General features: G+C 48.9%; 1 protein-coding gene across 10 annotated transcripts in view; it reads right to left on the bottom strand.

Moving 5' to 3' along the window:
* Positions 1 to 19,835, bottom strand: part of Sned1 (sushi, nidogen and EGF-like domains 1) — a 59,905-nt gene that overhangs the window by 16,451 nt on the left and 23,619 nt on the right. For 4 of the 10 annotated variants that reach the window (XR_005488918.2, XR_005488919.2, XM_039083766.2 and 1 more), the window contains exons 7-22: positions 17,644 to 17,757; positions 17,404 to 17,517; positions 12,268 to 12,393; positions 11,885 to 11,989; positions 11,652 to 11,765; positions 11,006 to 11,122; positions 9,628 to 9,744; positions 9,334 to 9,450; positions 9,075 to 9,188; positions 8,326 to 8,499; positions 3,460 to 3,573; positions 2,312 to 2,842; positions 1,668 to 1,781; positions 1,057 to 1,353; positions 635 to 818; positions 331 to 443 (exon numbers count right to left, since the gene is read on the bottom strand). Coding sequence is in view for 7 of the 10 variants with exons in the window: in XM_039083766.2 (XP_038939694.1) it covers positions 331 to 443; positions 635 to 818; positions 1,057 to 1,353; positions 1,668 to 1,781; positions 2,312 to 2,842; positions 3,460 to 3,573; positions 8,326 to 8,499; positions 9,075 to 9,188; positions 9,334 to 9,450; positions 9,628 to 9,744; positions 11,006 to 11,122; positions 11,652 to 11,765; positions 11,885 to 11,989; positions 12,268 to 12,393; positions 17,404 to 17,517; positions 17,644 to 17,757 (2,565 nt within the window). In the remaining 3 variants the exon portion in view is untranslated. 10 annotated transcript variants of the gene reach the window in all.

Genomic DNA, 19,835 nt, shown 5'->3' with positions numbered 1-19,835 from the left:
CGGAAAGGGCACATGGACCAGTAATACCAAGAAATGTAGCCGGAGTGGGCTGGTCACATGACCCAAAACCCTAGTGACATCATCCCAGTTTGCTCCTTAAAGGCATACTGAGGAACATCTTGCTGTATTCAGGTGCTGGTGCAGTCTTAAACAATGTCTCTGGCAGAAGGCTTCTCCCCCTGCCCATCCAAGTGAAGAGATCTCAAGGAGGTCAGGGTCTGAGTTTACAGTGTAAGGACACTTTGGGCAGGATAGGATGCCAGGAGGGAAGCCCTGGGTCTCGAGGGTACGTATGTGACTACTGAAGGCAGGAATTGCCTGTCTGCTTACGGGTCCACACGTTCAGCGGAGCTGAGGCCAGGCTCTCTGTAGGATATTCAGCTCCTCCAGGCCCACTGAGGGTGGTTAGCCGCACACTGTATCTTCTCCCTGGCAGCAGGTCCCTGTCAGAGCAGGCAGGGAGGAGAGGAGCATCTAGGGGTTAGCTCTAAATGGCCAGGAGTCACGTTTCGCTGACAGTGGTCCTGGCCGCCTCCCTGAGGGGCAGATCAGGCCCCAGCCCCACTTAGGTGAAGAATGGCAGGTACACAAAGAACATTGTAGGCCTCTGTGTTCCTGAGGCATCTCCTCTTACCCAAATGTGAGGCGGTCCACACTCCTGTCCACCTCCGTGGACTGGACCACAGTGTCCTCAGGGTAGAGGACAGACACTCGAACCCTGCTGACAGTGGCATGCTGGATCCTATGAAGAGCCCACTGCACTGAGATGGCATTGGCTGAAATGTTGGTGACCTCGAAGTCTTCAATAGGGCGGGGTCCTGCAGGGCAACAAGCCGCTCAGCTGATGCCACCTACGCCACCTGCTCCTCACGGCCCAGCCCAGTGCCTGCTGCTTTCTACCCGACATTTCTCCGACCCACCCCTGTGGTTATCGAATCTTTTCCTGTAGGAAAGGCAGCCCCTCCCACCCCCTCAGAGCTGTCTGCTGAAAGTGGGTGGGTAGGGAACAGGGTCCACTCCTGGGCAGTGGTGGCCAGGCCACCTTGAAAAACTCACGGGTGCGGGTGAGCAGGGCTGCAGGCCTGCTGATGTCATTTTTGTTGTTAGTGTTTCTCTTGACTGAGAAAACAGAGATGTTGTAGGCACGGCCGGCTGCCAGGGCCCGAAGCTGGTGAGAGGAGCGGCTCCGGTCCACAAAGTCCGTGCGCCTGGACGATCCATCCGAGGAGGCATAGGTGACTGCATAGCCGTCCAGCACCTGTCTGGCCGTGGTGCCCTCGGGTGGGCTCCAGGAGATGGAGACCCCACTCTCCTCCACCCTTTCTACCCTGAGGGCTGTTGGTGGGAGGAGCTCTTCAAGGTTGCACCAAACACAAAGGAGGTGGAGGGGTTAGCCTTTAAGCAGGGAAGAGTAGCTCCCAGTCAAGTCACCTAGATTGGCCCTGGGGCCTGGTCACCCAGATCATTCCTAGCAGGGAGTCTTCTCACTGGGGCCACATGGCCCTTTGGAGGTTTGCATTTCTACACATGTGGCTGTTAGTGCCCCCTCCCTGCTCTGAAGGGGACCTAGGTCAGCAACTGCCTGCCCATCTTTCCCACTTGGCCCCTGGCCTACCTTCTGGCCCCCTTGCTCCTCCATCCTCCTTCCCGGAGCTCCTGGCCCTCACCTTTGGTGCAGTCCTTGCCTGTGTAGCCCACTTTGCAGGTACAGCTGTGGGACCCGTTGCTGGCCAAGCAGTAGCCGCGGCCCCCACAGGGGCTAGAGAAGCAGGGGTCACTCACTAATGGGGGAAATAACAGTGAAAGGGGAGTTGGGGTTTTCTTGTACCTCAGCTTCCTGTTGCATAGGTGGTATGGGTAGGGGAGGGGTGGGGTAGTGCCATGGCATCTGCTATCTCTCTCTGCCTCTCAAGCTCAGAGCAGAGCTGCCTGCCAGGCACTGTATGGCCCAAACAAGCTTGGCTCTAGGTTGGTGCTGCAACCTAGAGAGAGACTAGAACACTGTCCAGGAACACTCTGGTGTTGGGCCTTATAGGCAAAGGTAAACTGCTGTGGGTGCCTGTGTCCTGGAAGGCCGGGTAGAGGGATCTATCGAGTGCTAATAGGGAAAAGAGTTCTTGGTGGAAAGGACAGTGTGTGCGGGGCTCTGGGGATGCACGCTCAGCCTGTCCAGGGACCACAGAGCCAGTTAAGGTGGGTGTAAGGCTGTGGACTGAGCATGTGTTCCTTTTGGAAGGGGAGGAAGATGAAGGAAGCAAATGGGGTGTCAAGGAGACCAGACAGGCGAGGAAGGCCCTCAGTGACATCCTACCTGTCTCACAGTTGTAGCCGAAGAAGCCCTCTGGACACACGCACAGGTAGGCCCCACCACCGTCCTCACACCGGCCTCCGTGCTGGCAGGGGCTGGAGGCACAGGCATCCACCTCTGGAGAACACCCAAAGGGTTGGCCCGAGCTGCAGGGAGGGACTCTGGGGGAGGGAGGAGAGGACAGCGGGAAGACGGGATAGGGGGAGGCAAGGAGCAATGGCCAGGAGAGGGGTATGGCACACCTGTGGGTAGGAGGGGCTCTCAGGGACCCCCCGCCCAGTTTCCTTCCTCCCTCCAGGTCACCACAGCCTTGGGGGTTTCTCTCTCTGGGTGGCTTGTCCAGCAAGAGGATGGCTCCTGGCTTCCCCTCTGATCTCCCAGCAGCCCTGGTTCTGTGGGACCCTCCTGAAAGAACCCTACCTGTTTCACAGTGGGTTCCAACAAAACCTTCAGGGCACTGGCAGATGAAAGCCCCGGGGAGGTCCCTGCAGGAGCCTCCATTTCTGCAGGGCTGTGCTTGGCACTCGTCTGTCTCTGCACAGACAGGGGTGGCACTGACTCACATTGGAACTACCTGCATGGACCCCAGGATTCATTCTATTTGCTCCCTAAGGATCAGCAAGGCCCTGAGGCCTTAGTGCCTGGATGCTCTACTCTGAACCACAGCCTTTCTCCTGTCACATCCACTTGCTCCTCCTTGGTTGGTTCGCTGCCCATTTCCAGCACCTAACACCCTCATCGCTGCTTCTGTGTGTGCTCTGTGCTCCCTACCGTCACCTGTGGAAGCAGCTCCTAGGCTTTGCCCTTCAGGAAGCCAGGGTCTCCGTTTCCTAGCTTCAAGCCCCACACGGGCACAAGGGATGAAAGTCTCACCCTGCCTTATATTGGTCAGACCTCTGCTCCCTCCAGTAACTGGGAGCACCGGGTAACTCCACCACCACCAACCCCTCCCCAGGCCTGAGTCTGATGAGCTCTCAGTCTCCAGGGCAAGAGGGGACAGAGAGCATTAAACTCTATCCTGGCCAGCAGAATGGCCAGAGAGCAAGCAGTGAATGGGATAGTTATTTAGACAAGAGTTCTGTCCCGGGGAAGGATGGTGTGACAAGGTAGCCATAGCTGAGGAACCCCAAAAGCCTCAGCAGACCTCTTACCTAGCTCACAGTGGACTCCTTCGTACCCCGGGCTGCAGAGGCACTGGTAACCAGCAATGAGGTCCTGGCAGGAGCCTTTATGCAGGCATGGCTGAGACTGGCACTCATCTACTTCTAAGGACAGACCCCAAGAACAAAACAAGGTGGCTATTAGTAATCTAGATGAAAATGGATACAAAGTCACTCCGGGCTCTGGGCAAGTTTACAACATGCCTTGACACGTAAAGAAGCCAAACCAGGCTTACCCTCGGGATCTCAAGCCTGCTTGTGTCTGTGAAATGACTAGGCTGCTCCTGAGGTTTTAAAGGATCCTGCTCTTTCTGTCTATCACACACGTGTGAAACCAGCATGTTTCAGGGACTGTCTATAAGTTCACCATACGCTAGGAGTTGTGCTCTGAATTTGAATGTTCACTTTCAGAAAAGTCTAATTTCCCTCTTAAGTAAATGAACGGTGGGGGTGGAGCGGTGCCTTAGCCGTTGAGGGCATTTATGACTCTTTCAGAGAACTCCCGTGGTGGCTCTGTAACACCAGTTTCGGAGGCTCTAATGCCCTCTTCTTGCTTCCTCAGGCACCCACATGGTGTACATACATAAATGTAGGCAAAACCACTCTTATACATAAAGATAAAAATATAAACAATTATTTATAAAAAGAATTAAATAGACTGGCCATGTTGGGATCAGAAGCTAGAATGATATTTACCTGTTGGCTTTCAGACCTCTCCCCTGTTCAACACCCTGTGCTGGGCCTATCATTTTTCTCTCTTTAAAATTATTTTTTAAATTTATTTTTTGAGACAGGATTTTACTATGGAGCCATGGCTGTCCTGTAAATCTTTTTGTAGACTAGGCTGTCCTTGAACTCACAGAGATCCTCCTGCCTCTCTCTCTCTCTGGTGTGTTGAGATTAAAGACATATTTATGCTGTGCCCAGCCTTAAAATTAGTTTTTAAAGTTTGGTGAGTTGCCTAAACAAGGCATGGCTTGTTGTTGCTTCTGAACTTTGCTGACAGAGTCCCATAAAAAGCATTCTTTCTTACCCAGCGTTTCACAGGTAGGAGACGTCCACACTGCTGTGAGACTCTGGTTCACCGCTCTCACTGCTGTTCAATGCCCCATGGTTGGCTTGGGTCATATATTATCCTTTCTCATTTGGTGAGCCCTTGTGTGTGTGTGTGTGTGTGTGTGTGTGTGTGTGTGTGTGTGTGTGTGTGTGTGTGTGTGTGTGTTAATACAGAAGCTGGTGCTGTAGGTTCTCCTCATACCCTGGTGTAGATAGGGGAGTTTTTTAAGTTTACTGGGAAATGGCATGGTTCAGATGCAGGCCTCACTGGTAGTCACCTTGCCAAGCACATTGCCAAATCATTTCCAAGTGCTTCTGGCAACTCGTATAGAGTCCCTCTAGCAACCGACAAGACAGTTTGTTGTCCACTTTCTCACCGATGCTCCCAAACTTCTGATAGATGCAGACAACTGTTGGATGTGCACACTTGCGTCTTCCTGACTACTGTGAAGTAAAATGCCCATTTCCATGTTCATTGGCCCTCAACATATCTGCTTTGCCCATTTCTTCATTGGGCTTATTCTTTTCATTATCAGTCACTGGTGTCCTCTCTCTCTCTCTCTCTCTCTCTCTCTCTCTCTCTCTCTCTTTCTCTCTTTCCTCCCTTCCTCCCTCCCTCACTCTCCCCCTCCCCTTCCCTCCTGATCTATCTTTATTCACACGTATGCATTCTCTCATGTTCTAGCTTTTATTTAACTTTTCCAAAGGTTAAGTTTTAAGTTCCTAATTTTTATATACTCAGTTTGTCCATTCATTTCTTTGATAATATTTTTTTTGTAGCCCAAGGGATTTTTCTGTATCCGAGTAAAAAAGATGTGTACCTATATTTCCCCACAAAATTAAGCTTTAAGTTTCTGGTCCACTAGGACTCAGTCACCATGAGTGCTGACTGGAAACGAATGCAGACCCATGTGGTTCCATCTGCCAGGAGCTTCCCCACATGCTTTAGTTTTTAGTTTTAGCTTTTACCTAGAATTCGTCTTGCACACACAGGGCTACAGTCTGATGCTATCGTACACAGTGCCATTCCACTGCCATTCCAAATGTTCCCAGTGGGGATCTGAAGTGCATGGATGGCCTCATCTTCTGTAATGTCATTCACCAGTGGCTTCACCAGCGGCTTCTCTTGCAGGATATGCTCAGGGTCTTCTGTGCACTCGGCTGCCATCTGCACTCCTCCTCCCTTCCTGGACGTGCCTTCTGATGCAGGGTCTCACCTTAGCAGTGTCCAGGACGTCCTTTCCCAGTGGTGGGCAGTCTTGTCAGTGTGGTTTGTGAGCTGTAGGTTCTTCACAGATTCTCTTACTCGGATCCAGGAAAATGTCTTCCATTGTTAGTTAATGAAGAGCTATTTTACAGTAGCTCAGTTCTGCTAAGTGATTTTTTCTGTGGCAAATGAGAATCACTTTTTCTCCCATTTCCTAATACTGTGGATACAGATTAATCTTCAGAAGGTGTGCCAACCTGTGCTCCTGAGATAAATCCCACTGGCTGTGACAACATTATTCTTTTACATAATACCAGCTTTGATTTAGTAATAGTTCCTAAAGTTTTTAATCTACGCCCTCAGGAATGTTAGATAATCTAAAAAACTCAAATTTTATAATGTCTATGTAGTTCGAAATTGAGGGAGTGCTATTCTCACCAAATAGTCTCCTCCATTTAAAATTAACTGTTCATAACTTGTAGTTCATTTAAAAATTACATTTTCCCTCTGATTTGCAGCTTGTATAATTTTGTCACACTGTGAAGAGAAATACCCACTTTCTCCCTATTGTTCCCATCCTGTTGGAAATCCAATTTAATCCCAATAATTATCTAAATGTTGCCTTTTCAGTTCAGAATCTCTTATTTTGTCATTTAAATTTCTTTATTATCTCATCCTCTTAGCTCCCACTAAGTGGATGGCATTATAGTAGCATTTAAAAGCTTGTGATTTCCGATATCTGGGACATCTGTAGTCCTGTTTTAATAATTTCGGTTTTAGATTATCTGTTGTAAATTCTTGTTCCTCAGGCATGGTGAGAGCAAACGCAGTACAGACCAAGCTCTGTTCTCTGCCCCACGCCCTGACTGAGCCGCCCATCTCCGATGTTACTGAGTCAGGTTCTGTTGCAGGGAGCAGGGGGTGAGTGGCAGTTAGTTTTAAGTTCTTGAGGGCTAGAGAAGGCCTCTCTCCTGCTGGACATGGAATCTCGGACTTGTGGGAGAATGGGATGTCTGATTTTCATACCAGTCCCTGGTTTCACATGCATGTGGCAGGTTCCTGCAGGCAAGAAGTGGTGAGTGCGTGGGGATCTCTGCTTCTCTGACTGGAGCATGGCTGGATTCCTCTGCCCTTTGATAAAAGTGTCAGTGGCCTTTCTCATATAGGAAAGCATGCCTGAAATTCTGAGCCCTCTGCTCTGACAGGATAATGGGCGCGATTCTTCAGGTCTTGTGGTGTTTGCCTTCATAGTTCAACTGGGGTGAATTGTTCTGTCTTCACCTAAGCGCATCTAAAAGTAACTCGCTCTTCCCTTTGACGTCTGTGGTAAGAAGTCTGCGGTCAGTGTGATTCTATCACCGTGGCATTCCCCCTGCTGGTCAAGGTTCTTCTGTTATCCCAGGATATCCTGATGTCTCAGGCTTGGTGCTGCTGTCCCCTCAGGCTCTACACTTTCTTTCATGCACAGTTTAGTCCTCTTCTTTCTGGGAAAGCTCTCCCAACTGTCTTTCAACCCACAACTTATTCTTCTTCTATATCCGCTTATAAATTATGTCAGTTATTTAAATTATTATGGCTTAATTATTAAGTCTCATCTTTATACTTGCCTTTACAGCATGATTTACTGATCCAGATGTATATGGCCACTGCCATATTAACTTCTAAATACTGTCACTCTATATGGTGCAATATTAAATGCATGTGCTGTCTGTCCGTCTTCTATATTTCTATCTCCAATGGCAGCCGCTCAGTGGATGCCCGTCACTGCTTTTAGAGACGGCTGTGCTTCTCAGGATCTAGTTTCCTTGCTGAAACACCCTTCTCTTTGGGGTACCATGTGTGGCACCATGCTGAGAAGCAGAACTGAGAGAGGTGCTCTTGTGAGTAAGCACAGGAACCCTGGGCTAGGAAGGCAGAAGCAGAGGGCAGATGCCTGAGGCCGGGCACTTCTCTTCAGAACTTTATCTTGGTAGGGCCACACAGTGAGATGAGCTGCTCCAGGCATTTGGGAAATGGTCACCTTCCTAAGTGCTGTTCCCTCCTTTTGTGTCATGAGAACTGTGTTATGATTGCACAGTTCCTGATGACAGCTGACACACAGCTTGATACATTGGAGCTCGATGACTTGCAGCTATGGCAACAGCTTCACAGCCAGTGTTTCTATCAGAATTACTCCATCTCTGGGACAGAGCCATGCCAGGAACCCTGGAGATGCTGTCATCTGGAACTGCCCTCTTCACTGCATATGTGGTAATTAGGATTTTGTTTAAATGTAACTTGATTCCACGGGTTTGGGTGGGGCCCTGAACTGATTTCTGCTTTCTTAGGACCCTGACCTTGGATACAGTCTTGGCCTTGGCTGCTTTATCTACAGTGTAGGTTTGCAGCCGTTTGACCTGCTCTGGGGGGTGCTCTGAGGACAAGAAGGTCCTGCATAGGAATAGCCCAGAACAAAGCTATCACCACAGAACGAATAGTTTCCTTTCGAAGAGGAAAGGGGGAGGGGCCTGTGCTCAGGCTCTGTTCAACTTCATATGGTCCTGAGAAGAGGATGTTGGCCCTGCCCACCCATCCCTGAGGGCCCACAGAATCACCAATGCACTGGGGAGGCTGGCTCCAGACACCTTGTGGCTGACAGACACGCATATGGCTGAGGACGCTCAGGCTGAAGCCGGGGTCACATGTGTACAGGGCCACCGAGCCCATGCGAGTTCCATTGAGACGCATGGTAGCATGTTTTACCTCCTCAGGCTGACCGCAGTCCACCTCTGCAAGAGACACCAGCATGTCCTGAGTGAACATCAGGACACCCACTTGATCTCTGTCTTCTTCCCTGTGCCCAGTGAGGCCTTCACCACCCACTCAAGGAGACAGTGTCTGGCTTCTGGGGACAGACACCGCAGAAACTGACTTCCTTTTTCCCCTCTTTGATGCTTTGAATGACAATGGTCCTTATAGGTTCATATATTGAAATGCTTGGTCCCCACTTGGTGGAACTGTTTGGGAAGGATTAGGAGGTGTGGTTTGTTAGAAGAGGAGTATCACTGGAGGTGGGCTTTGAGATTTCAAAAGCCTTTTCCGTTCCCAGTTAGTGCTCTCTGACGCATGCTTGTATATCAGGATGTAAGCTCTTAGCTACCACTCCAACACCATGCCTGCCTGCTGCCATGCTCCCCACCATGACAGTCCTAGATTCACCCCCTGAACTGTAAGCCCTCAATAGACTCTTCTATAAGTTGCCTTCAGCAGTAGAACAGTATCTAAGACACCATCACTACCCTGCCCCGCTCCTAGGGGATCAGGAAAAGTTGCTGTGCTCCCAGCCCACCCACCTAACTCTCACCTGCCTGACACCGGTGTCCTGTATATCCTGGTTGGCAGTGGCAGGAGAAATCTGTTCCTAGATCCTCGCAGATACCCCCATTCATACATGGGCTCCGGAAGCAGGGGGAGGGGGCTGCGAGAACACAGAAGGCCCTTTCACCACAACGTCCTCTGTATTCCTGCACTCAGTTTACCCCAACCCCTCTCAGCCCAGCCCTGCCCACTGACCCAGTTTTCACGTGTGCCGAGGAGAGTAGCCCTGGCTGCCTCCCGCTTACCTATCTCACAGTGCCGACCAGAGAAGCCTGGAGGGCAGTCACACTTGTATTTGCCAATGTAGTGGAAACAAGTGCCACCGTTGTGACAGGGGCCAGAGGCACAGGAGTCTGGCTTTCCTGGAAGCAGAAGACACTCATCAGAGTCAAGTATCATAGACATCCACCTCTCCAAGTCCCATGAAGGTGATCCTGAGAGGCAGGCACATGGTCAGGGCCTGTGCAGCTGGACTCTGGCTGGCCCAGCCCTATCTCAGAGCATGTCCATCACCACCCACCCCTGCCTTGGGGCCGCACCAATCTCACAGTGTCTCCCAGTGAACCGGTAAGGGCAGGTGCAGCGGTACTCGTCACCAGTCTCCTTGCATGTGCCCCCATTCCGGCAGGGCCCTGAGCTGCACAGGTGTGGCCGGGCTGTATGGAAAGACAGACAGATACGATGGACATGAGCCAGCCTCTGAGTGGTGTAGAATCCATGTTACCATGCTGCCTTTTCAGTCCTTTGGTACTGAATGGACCCAAAGACAGACCTGCTCAGCTGGACTCCAAGGCTCAACACAGCAGAAGCTAAATCAGTCAGGCTTAAAAAAAGGGTGCATGGAGCTCAGGCTATCGGCCCAAGCCTGCCAGTGCTCTCCCTGCTGGAAAACTGAGCCCTACAGCACAGCACACACACAGAGGTCCCTTCCAGAATCTGCTCTGGACCTCCAGCCACAGAGTTCACAGTTCTAGGGGACATCATACCCACAGACCACACCTATCTCCAGGCCAGGCTTACAGGGTCCAGTGTCTCTGCCTCATCCAGTCCTATGCCACCTCAGCAAATGCACACAGAGGTCTCCCTCAGGGTCCCTCAGAGCAGATTCCAGAAGGGCCCTACATGGGGTTTCAGGGATAGCCATGCAGAAGGCCTTCTCTTTAGCAACTCTCTCTGTCACTTCAAGGACAGAGGAAACTGTGAGGGTCTCAGGCACCCCTGTCAGAAACCTGCTCTGGGGCTAGCTGAAGAGATGGTATGGGGAGGCTCCTCATAAATAAATCCATTGTGGTCTTGGTCCTCCTGACCAGCCAGAGCTGTGAGATGCCTAGAGTCCTGAGCAAGGTTACAAAGGCCTTCAGTAGAGGACATTCCTAAGATGCCTGGTTTGAGGTGTGTTTTATTATGTCCTGCTGCAGGAAAGGGACAGTCCTGGGTGGCACTGGTGGAGAGGCCAACCCCTGCAATATGTTTTGGAAGAATACTTAAATTCTAAGTGTTTAGATGTTGTAAAATGTTTGCATTCTCTATGTTAAACTAAATTTAACAAAATCAGAATGAAAAAATTTTAAGTTCAATATAATGATTCTAAAATCTACTGGAAAAATAATGAGGGGAAAGTGAAGCCCATCGAGGTTTACAGACCAGGACAAGTGACGAAAATAACTATCAAAAATGGTAAGGCTCGAGCTGTCCTAGATGTGTGGAGCAAAGAGGCTGAGGGAGGTCCCAGAACAAAATGATTATCTGCTGAAAGGAAAGGCTAGCAACGCGGCAGGCTGGGAGCTCTCCGTGGTGCTGACAGCAGAGACCGGAGGCACACGCCCCGCCTCCGCCCCGCCTCCGCTCCGCCCCCAGCTTCTCTTCAGATCTACCGTGCCCTATCCTGTGCCCCACTTCCCTCCCCTCTCTAGTCACCTTTCTCGCAGTGCCTGCCATGGAATCCACGAGGGCACTCGCACGTGTAGGAGTCCTCGTGGGCGTCACAGGAACCTCCATTAAAGCATGGGTCTGAGTCGCAGGGCGAGGGCAGAGCTAGGGTAAGAGAGGAAATGGTGTCTTGAACCACAAGCCCTGCCAAGGTCACCTTGACATCCCTTGTGGCTAAACCCAAGGCCACTTAAAATACACTCTGTGTGCGTCTGGATTGCTCACCTTGGGCCTAAGGTCTCACCCCCTGGAGTTTCTCCTACTCTTGATTTTAGCAACATTCAACCTTCAGATCCCACAAGGTTAACTTTGACCCGTGGCATGATCCTCCATATAATTAGACATCACTTGACTGGCCAATACCTTTACACTAACGGTGTACAGTAGTAAATGCATCAGTCACACATAACAGTGTATGTGTTAAGGGCTGAGAGAAGATAGCTTTCGAAGCTGTCTCTTTGTCAAAATGTTTTCCCTTGGAAGCATTTCCTTGCAACAACCCAAGTGAAGCCGTTGCCAGAGCCCCCTACACCCGCAGGCTCTTGACTTAACCCTACTCTGTGGCATCACCTGCACCTTCTCTTGCTAGACACCACTGTCCAGGACCCCTGGTGGTCTGTCCCTAGCCACTCACAATGGCTGATGTTGTGGTCCGTGTGGCAGACACATAGGTAGCTTCCGCCATACTCCATGCAGTAGCCTCCATCTGGACACTGAGTGTTCATGTTGCAGGGCGTGGCTGTGACTTCTGTGAAGGAAGAAGCTCCTTTAGTGCCCACTCATCTTCCTGGCGACCTTGTCTTCTTGAAGAAGGTGCCCTCCCCCAGACCCTGCTAATTTTGTCCAGGGACTAGACAAGAAACCTACCAAATTCACAGAGGAGCCCAAAGAAGCCTGGAGGACACTGGCAGATGGTGGTGTTGGCACCCAGGCATCTGCCTCCATTCCGGCAATCGCAGTCATTGAGAATTCCTGTGTGGGGGTGGGGAGAAGCATCCATGGGTGAAAGAATGTGGCTCCCTTTTCCTAACCCTGGCCCATCTTGGCCACCCTCCCACAAAACTACTAAACACACACACACACACACACACACACACACACACACACACACACACACACACTTTATTTTTCCCTCTCGGAGTTTGCTTCACATACAACCCAAGAGAGGACCCTTCCCAACTCTGCTGCCACGTGCAGGCCCCCAGTCTCCCGTTCCAGCCCTGGCCACAGACCCAGCAGCGCCAACATACTCTCTCTGCAGTCCAAGCCCATGAAACCTTCAGGGCATTCGCACACGTATCCCTGGTCAGCATCCACACAGGTGCCCCCGTTCAGGCAGGGGTTGGAGAGGCAGGGCGAAGGCACCACGTAGCTTCCTGCAAGGAAGACAGTGGTTAGTAGCCAATTGAGAGAGATGAAAATGCTGGACCAAGAGCAGACAGGGCTTGTGAAGACGGAGGAGAAGCCGGCCCCTATGTGAGTTCCCACAGCTATTCTCAATGCCAAGAAGGATTCGAGTCAGAATCAAGTCTTCTGGGAGCCGGCTTGGCCCAGGCTACTTTTGGGGTACAGATAAATCAGCACTAGGGTCTGGAGAGATGGCTTAGCGGTTAAGAGCACTGATTGCTCTTTCAGAGGTCCTGAGTTCAAATCCCAGCCACCACATGGTGGCTCACAACCATTTGTAATGGGATCTGATGCCCTCTTCTAGTGTGTCTGAAGAGAGTGACAGTGTAGTTACATACATAAAATAAATAAGTCTTTTTAAAAAATCAGCACTGGGAGAACAACAAGAACTTCCAGACTTCACTGATCAAGTGTTCCTGTCAAATAGTTAAGATTTCCCAAATGAGTACTAACTTAACTGTTGTGGTTTTAAGTCACTAGTCCTTAGTTTATGACCCACAACATGGCCAGTCATAATAACACTTCATGAGTTTTAGGGGAAAGAAAAGTGAATGCTCCTTAGATGTCCATTAGGCCAGATGCAGTGTACTTCTAACTTCAATCAATTCTGTCTATGTGCTCTATGAATTACTCAAGTCTCCCCCAAATTATTGACCTGTTTGTTTTGCAGTCCATCAGCTTTTAGCTCATGGGGGCTTTTTGAATACATTTCTGGGTATCAACAGTTGATAGTAAGCTTAGGTTTGTCTTCTTGATGAATCTTGTCTTCACCATTGTAAAATGTTCCTCTTCCTTCCCTTCCCACTAGTATTTCTTATCTGAGCGCATCATCTGCTGTCAGTACAGCTACTCAGCCTTCTCTGGCCAGCCTAATACTTTTTTCAGGTATTAATTTTCCCATGTATGTCAATTTTTTGGGTAAACTGTTATACAGTAAAATCAACTTTCACTCGGTATGTACTGATAAGCATGCCTAGACTTGTGGAATCCCAACCAGAATCAGCATAGAACATCCTGTCACCTCTGGGGATGTCTGCATTCTATGACTTCAGTCTCATGAGCCCCTGGTAACTACTGACGGGTTCATCGTTGTAGTTCCACTTTGCAACAGTATCCTGTGAGTGGAGCCACACAGCTGCAGTCTTTCTGCACCCAGCTTTCCTCAGCGTAATACATCTGAGATCCACGCCCCGCCCCTGTGTGTGTGTGTGTGTGTGTGTGTGTGTGTGTGTGTGCGTGTGAGAGAGAGAGAGAGAGAGAGAGAGAGAGAGAGAGAGAGAGAGAGAGAGAGAGACTGACTGTAGTCCTGTTTGAGACTGAGTGGTACACCATTGTATGGAGGCACCAGCTTGCTGATCCATCCACAGGTTTTGGGGGATTATAAGTATACCATTCTGTTTTTACTTCTTTGGGGCTAATACTAGGATCAGGATTGCTGGGTCAGATTATAAATGTCTGAAATGTCTGATTAGCATAAACAGCTACCATTGCTTAATGGGTAGCAGAACTTTTTTTATTTCTGCCAAAACTGTGAGTTTGTTGCTGCCCTGTGACCACACTAGGTTGGTATTTTTATGCTACTGAACTAGGTTTGTAGTGATATCTCACAAAAAGTTTACACACTCTAGTGTTGTACATTTCTCCCCATATGTTAAAGGAGATGTAGAATTTTGACCTACACACTGGACATTTCTCCCATTTTGGTCTTCTGTAGAGCGCTCTCTCTCTCTCTCTCTCTCTCTCTCTCTCTCTCTCTCTCTCTCTCTCTCTCTCTCTCTCTCTCTCTCTCTCTGAGACAGGGTTTCTCTGTGTCCAGGCTGGCTTCCAACCCAGAAAATCTGCCTGCCTCTGCCTCTCCACCACTGTCCTATTTCTTTCACACATTTTGTGAGAAGGCTATGCTGCTGAATGCTATACAAGCAGGCCTTTACTGCACCTGAATTCTGAAATATAGTTCTTGTAGAGGAATTTTAACCCAGCAACATGGCTGCTGTGGCAAGGGACCACACATCTTTAATTCCTCTGGCTGGAGTATATCCTTAGCACACACCTTTAATCCCTAACAATGAAGGTAAAGTTAGTTTGCAGAAGGAAGCAGCCATGTTTGAAAGTGACATCAAATTGAGAGACAGACAAAGTGATGAATCAGAGAAAGATTTGACAGGATGAGTCAGAGATAGGATACTCAAAACCATTATGAGAACAGCACAGGAAAGAGAAGCTATTTAAGAGAATCACAGGGAGAGAGAGAGGAGTCAGTTGGGAGTCAGCGCAGTGAGTACTGTGCAGAGGAATTGAGTTCACTTGTGAGTTTGTGCACGTCAGTGCAGGTCAGCAGAGGCGGTTGAAGCGAGAGAGTAAGAAGGAGCGGGAAGATTAGACTAGAGTTAGTTTGAGGACAAGCAGAGCAATTCAGAGAGAAGCTTAGAGAAGCCAGATTGAATCAGTCTGAGTCGAACCAGCCAGGCAGAGTTCAGAAAGAACTAGAAAGGGTGAGCTTATTCAGCAGCAAGTCCCTGAGACACCAGTGCCATCCATCAGGTGAATAAAAGTTACTTTTTTAAGTTCTGTGTGGTCTGTAGCACTACACTGATGACTTTGCCTTCTCTATACTCTGGGCTTACATGGTTCCTAGTGAGCACTTGTTGCTACTCTTACTTCTCTGGATGCGAAGTGTTCCTTTCTTCTGCTGACTTAGGTTTTTAAAAGATGGTTTATCTTTATTAATGAGTTTATGTATGCCACATTTGCACAGGTGCCAGAGCCCGGAAGAGGGTTCCAGACCACCTAGACCTGTAGACCAGCTGGCTGATAGCCCCCTTACTTGGGTTCTGGCAATGGAACTCAGGTCCTCAGGAAGAGCAGTAGGAGTTTTATCTCCCAGCCCCCGAGCCTTCTCTTCAGCTCTCACCCCCTCCCCCACCAATGCTTTGAAGATTAATTCCTCATATCTGATGTCTAGAGGAGTGGTCCTAGTGTGTGGTGGCTCTGTGGCTTTCTCCATGCATACCTTGGGTGCAGCTTTCATTAAATTGGGGAACTGTGTGGCTTCTACCTCTGTTTGTATAACTCTCTCCCCCGCTGCTGCCTTCCTTCTCAAACTTCAGGGCCACGTGCCAGATGCTCACTGTTGTTTCACAGCCCCTGGGGCTCAATTACTTCTACCAGTCTTACTCTCTGTGCCGCATGCTGTTTCTATTTCTCTTCCAGCTCATTGGTTTTTTTTCCTCTTCAGTGTTTTACCAGCTGTTACTACTACTCACTATATTCTAAATATTCACAGTTTTCACTGTTATGAATTTAAAAAAATATCTTCATCTCATGTTTTCTCCTTAACAGTCTTGGGAATATGCAGCCTATTTATAGTAGTGGGTTAATTATTTGTATATGATAATTCTTTCATGTCTGTAGGTTGTATTTTAATTATAATACTCCTTTAATTATAATATCTACATATCTATATATCTATATCATCCATCTATCTATCTCTCTATCTCTCTATCTCTCTATCTATCTATCTATCTATCTATCTATCTATCTATCTATCTATCTATTTATCTATCTCCCCAACAGATCCAGTCCTCCTGTTTGAGCCTAGGAGCTGCTAGGATTCCCGATTTCCAATGGTTCTTATCCAGCCCAATAAATTCCCTGACCCAGATCCGCCATGCCAAGGTAGAAGGGCCCCCTGCTGCCCGGCTCCTTCCCTCCACCAGTATCTCCAGTGCATTGTCTCCCACCTCCCCATCTTAGCTGCTGTTGAGTTGGACTTTTCTCTTCAGTTCAGAGGGACTGGACACTCTGGACCTACATGGTGGACCAGGGTACCCCAAGCAGGATGTAGGGATCAAGGGCAGGGTTTGTGCTGGACCCCTTCTCTCAAGTTGATAACTGTGCTATGCAAGTCTAATGGCTGAGGACAGGACTTTTGTAGATTTTGTCTCTAACCGCAGTTTGTGAAAAGGGAGCTTTCAGGGCCGCTAACCAGCAGCAGATTAGACAACCTGTTTTTCCAAATATCTAATTCTGGCCAACTTCTCATGATTAGATTCATTGTACTTGTAGGATAATCCCCTTCCCCCCTTTAAAGATGGAGTCTCATGTTGCCCTAGCTGACATCTGAAACTCTGGATTTCAGATAATCCTCCAGCCTCAGCCTACGACGAAGTAGCTGGGGCCTCAGGCCTGCAGCCACACCTGATCTGCCCTATGGTTTTAATTATTCATTTCCATTTGCATTGTTAGTTGGCACAAAACACGATTTTCTCACAAGACTCTTTTGAGACCACTTATCTGTATCCCGACGCAAATTTAGTGAAACACACCAGGCAAGACAGTTAATGAAACATCCAGTGGGGATCTGAACACAGCCAAGATGCGAGGGTGCCACACCCACTCTCTGCTCTTAGGCCTTTACCAGGACCAGTCCTGTTCTCTTGCTGTGGCGTCTGACAGTGTCCATCATCTGGGTCTTCCTTGTGGGTAAACTGTGAACCCCATATACCCGCTGAGTTTCAACCATGTACACAGTGTCAGGGTGCAGACACCACAGAGTTTTGTACCAGGCTCTGCAGTCTCTGGTTGGCTTTGTCATGCTCTACACCAAGACACAGCTAACACTTCAGACACAAGGTAGTGCAGAAAAGGACATATTTGGTCCCATGTGGTAAAGGCTTTCTCTCGGCTCCCCATACCCCTTTTTCTGTGTGCCAGGAAAGGGAAGGTGCTATAAAGCCTCTGAGCTGAGAAAGGGGACTTGGGAATGGTGTCACCTGTCCCTGATTGCTATAGATGGAGACCAATGTCCAGAAAGGAAAAGGCCTGTCCAGCCTCATATAACATATTGCCTCTTGCTTCCTGTTCTCCCCAGTTGGTGGCTCTGGGAGGGCTGGGAGGTAAGAAGAAGGTTGAGAAGAGAGGGGAGGGAGGGCCGGGGATACACAGGGCACAGTCACCGTGGAGGACCATGACACAGCTACCTGTCTCGCACTGAGGTCCTTCAAAGGGCTCCACACAAATACAGCTGTAGTTTCCAACCAGGTCAACACACGATCCACCATTTAGGCATGGGTCAGAGCTGCATTCATCCACATCTAGGGACAGTAAAGATGGGGGGTTGGCTTAAGCCAGACTGTGACCACCCTGAACCTGGCCATATGACAGCCCTCCCAGCACTGCCTGCCGCCTGTGGCACCCCTCCCCCTGTACAGGTCACTTACCGGTCTCACAGGTGGCCCCAGTGTATCCAGCTTGACACACACATACTGCAGAGCTGCTCTCTGCCTGGCACTGGCCACCATTTTGACACACTTTGTTGTCACACGGAGACTGGGCTACAAGCAAGGAAGAGTAGACAGGGTATTGGAGTTCTGGCTGCAGTGGACTGATGGACAGAAGCCCTGAAGACAAGCACTGAGCCTCACTCTTGACAGATCTAGGTTCGATGAGAGGGGAAACTGGTTGTCTCTGGAAGGTGACAAGTTGGGAGCAAGCATAGCTAGGGCAGTCCCAGGAGTACCCAAAACTCCATACGAATTGGTTCTAGTTCAGCAAACCTGGTGTGGAGGAAGGGCATGTGTGCTGGATAGGGTGTCAGGGAAAATGGAACCAGCTTCTGCCATTCTTCTAAAGGCTTCTGGAACCCGGGGCTCCTACTCTGTCTCAGTGGCTATGGAGTGGCTGCTGCTCAGCTCGGCCCCTGTGCCCCATGGCCAGCATGGTAGCGACCCTGAGGGTCTCCCTGGGCTTTGACAGACGGACAGAGCAGTAGACCATCTGACTCTCCAAAGCAGCTCCCACACCTGGTTTTGCTGTTGCAGTGAAGGCAAGGAGGGGCTAGCATCTGCCCGAGGAAAAGCTCTTTTGCCCTGTGTTCCAACCATCCAGGCTCTGGTTTGGGGCTGGAACACGGTGCTCCTGTCCACACTGGATAGCTGAGGGTTCATGGCAAGCCCCTCTTACCAGATGGAAATACCTCTTCATGTGCACTTAAAATCATACTTTCTTTTAATTTCTTTTGTAAACTTGTTCCTTCTCTCTGTGTACAAATCTCTCTTTTTTAAAAAAAACATTTAATTTTTTTATGTCCACTGGTGTTTTTGTCTGTGTGAAGTTGTCAGATCCCAGACAGTTATGACCTGCCATGTGGGTGCTGGGAATTGAACCCTGGTCCTCTAAGAAGAGCAGTCAGTTCTCTTAACCACTGAGCCATCTCTCCAGCCCCTTGTATAAACTTCTTATTGTCATTTAACTACAGTTTCCTCCAGTATACACACACACACACACACACACACACACACACACACACACACACACACACACACACTGAAATGGAACACTTAGCTTTTATGACCATGAATCCTAATAGGATTGTTTTTCTAGACAGAAGTTTCAGTATGGATGCTATTTGGATATACTCAATCTAAATTGTAGCCAAACTGTGAGTTGCAAACCCCATGTGGTCGCATAGCTGCAGTAGGGCATTGTGAAAAAAATCGCAACAGTAAAATACTTCTGAATGCACAAGTTCAAAGTGAAATCTGTGGCGAGTGTGGTGTGCCCTGGCTGTGAGCACTGTGTTACGTACGGCTTTGCTGCCGCCTGGATTCTGAACCCAGTGTGCACACAGTGTGCAGCTCATGTGTCGGCCAAGACCGTGGACACTGCCTGAAACACCTCGGCTCAGATTCCAGACTACGCTCTATTATGAACCACAGTTTTCTTATTGCATATATGCTTTCTCTTTGAAACATACTTCTGCCATTCTGTTCTATGCATTTATGTGAAGCAGTGTTCTTATCACTGATGCTTATAAAATCCAAATATTCAACTCTGAAAAGTATTAAAAAATCCTCTGTCCTGCAGTTTCAAATATTAAGCCAAGATTTAATTATGTAAAAGTAAACAAGCACATTTCTTATTAGTGCGTACATCTGCTTTCACCTTGTTTTCTTTCATTTGTACCATGTAGCCTTGGCTGGCCTGGAACTCACTCACTATGCAGACCAGGCTGACCTCAGACTTATGAAGCCTCTGCCTCTCAAACACTGAGTTCAAAGGCATTTACCATTCCTGGCTGCTTTCATTTTTAATAAGTGGTAAAATTATATGTAGTCAGATAATTTTAAGATAAATTTAATGATTTATCACCATGGTGACTTATATAGCGATTTTATGTACCAATATACCTGGGATTGCATAAAAATTTCTTAAGCAAAAAGGGCTTAAGAAGCCTGATAGAAGACTTGATAACAACACTCTAGAAGTTTTTTTTATAATGACTGCTACACTCTTAAGGACGCTATGGTGCTGGGATGTTCCTGTTTGGCTAAGCTGGGCTGGGAATGGTGGTCAAGGTGTGTGGCATTAAAGGGCTGCCTTGGCCTAGCATAGAATAGCCCACATGGTGAGG

Source organism: Rattus norvegicus, chromosome 9 (assembly GCF_036323735.1).
Source record: "Rattus norvegicus strain BN/NHsdMcwi chromosome 9, GRCr8, whole genome shotgun sequence".
NCBI classification, from domain to species: Eukaryota; Metazoa; Chordata; class Mammalia; order Rodentia; family Muridae; genus Rattus; species Rattus norvegicus.
This window is presented reverse-complemented; position numbering and strand designations above follow the sequence as displayed.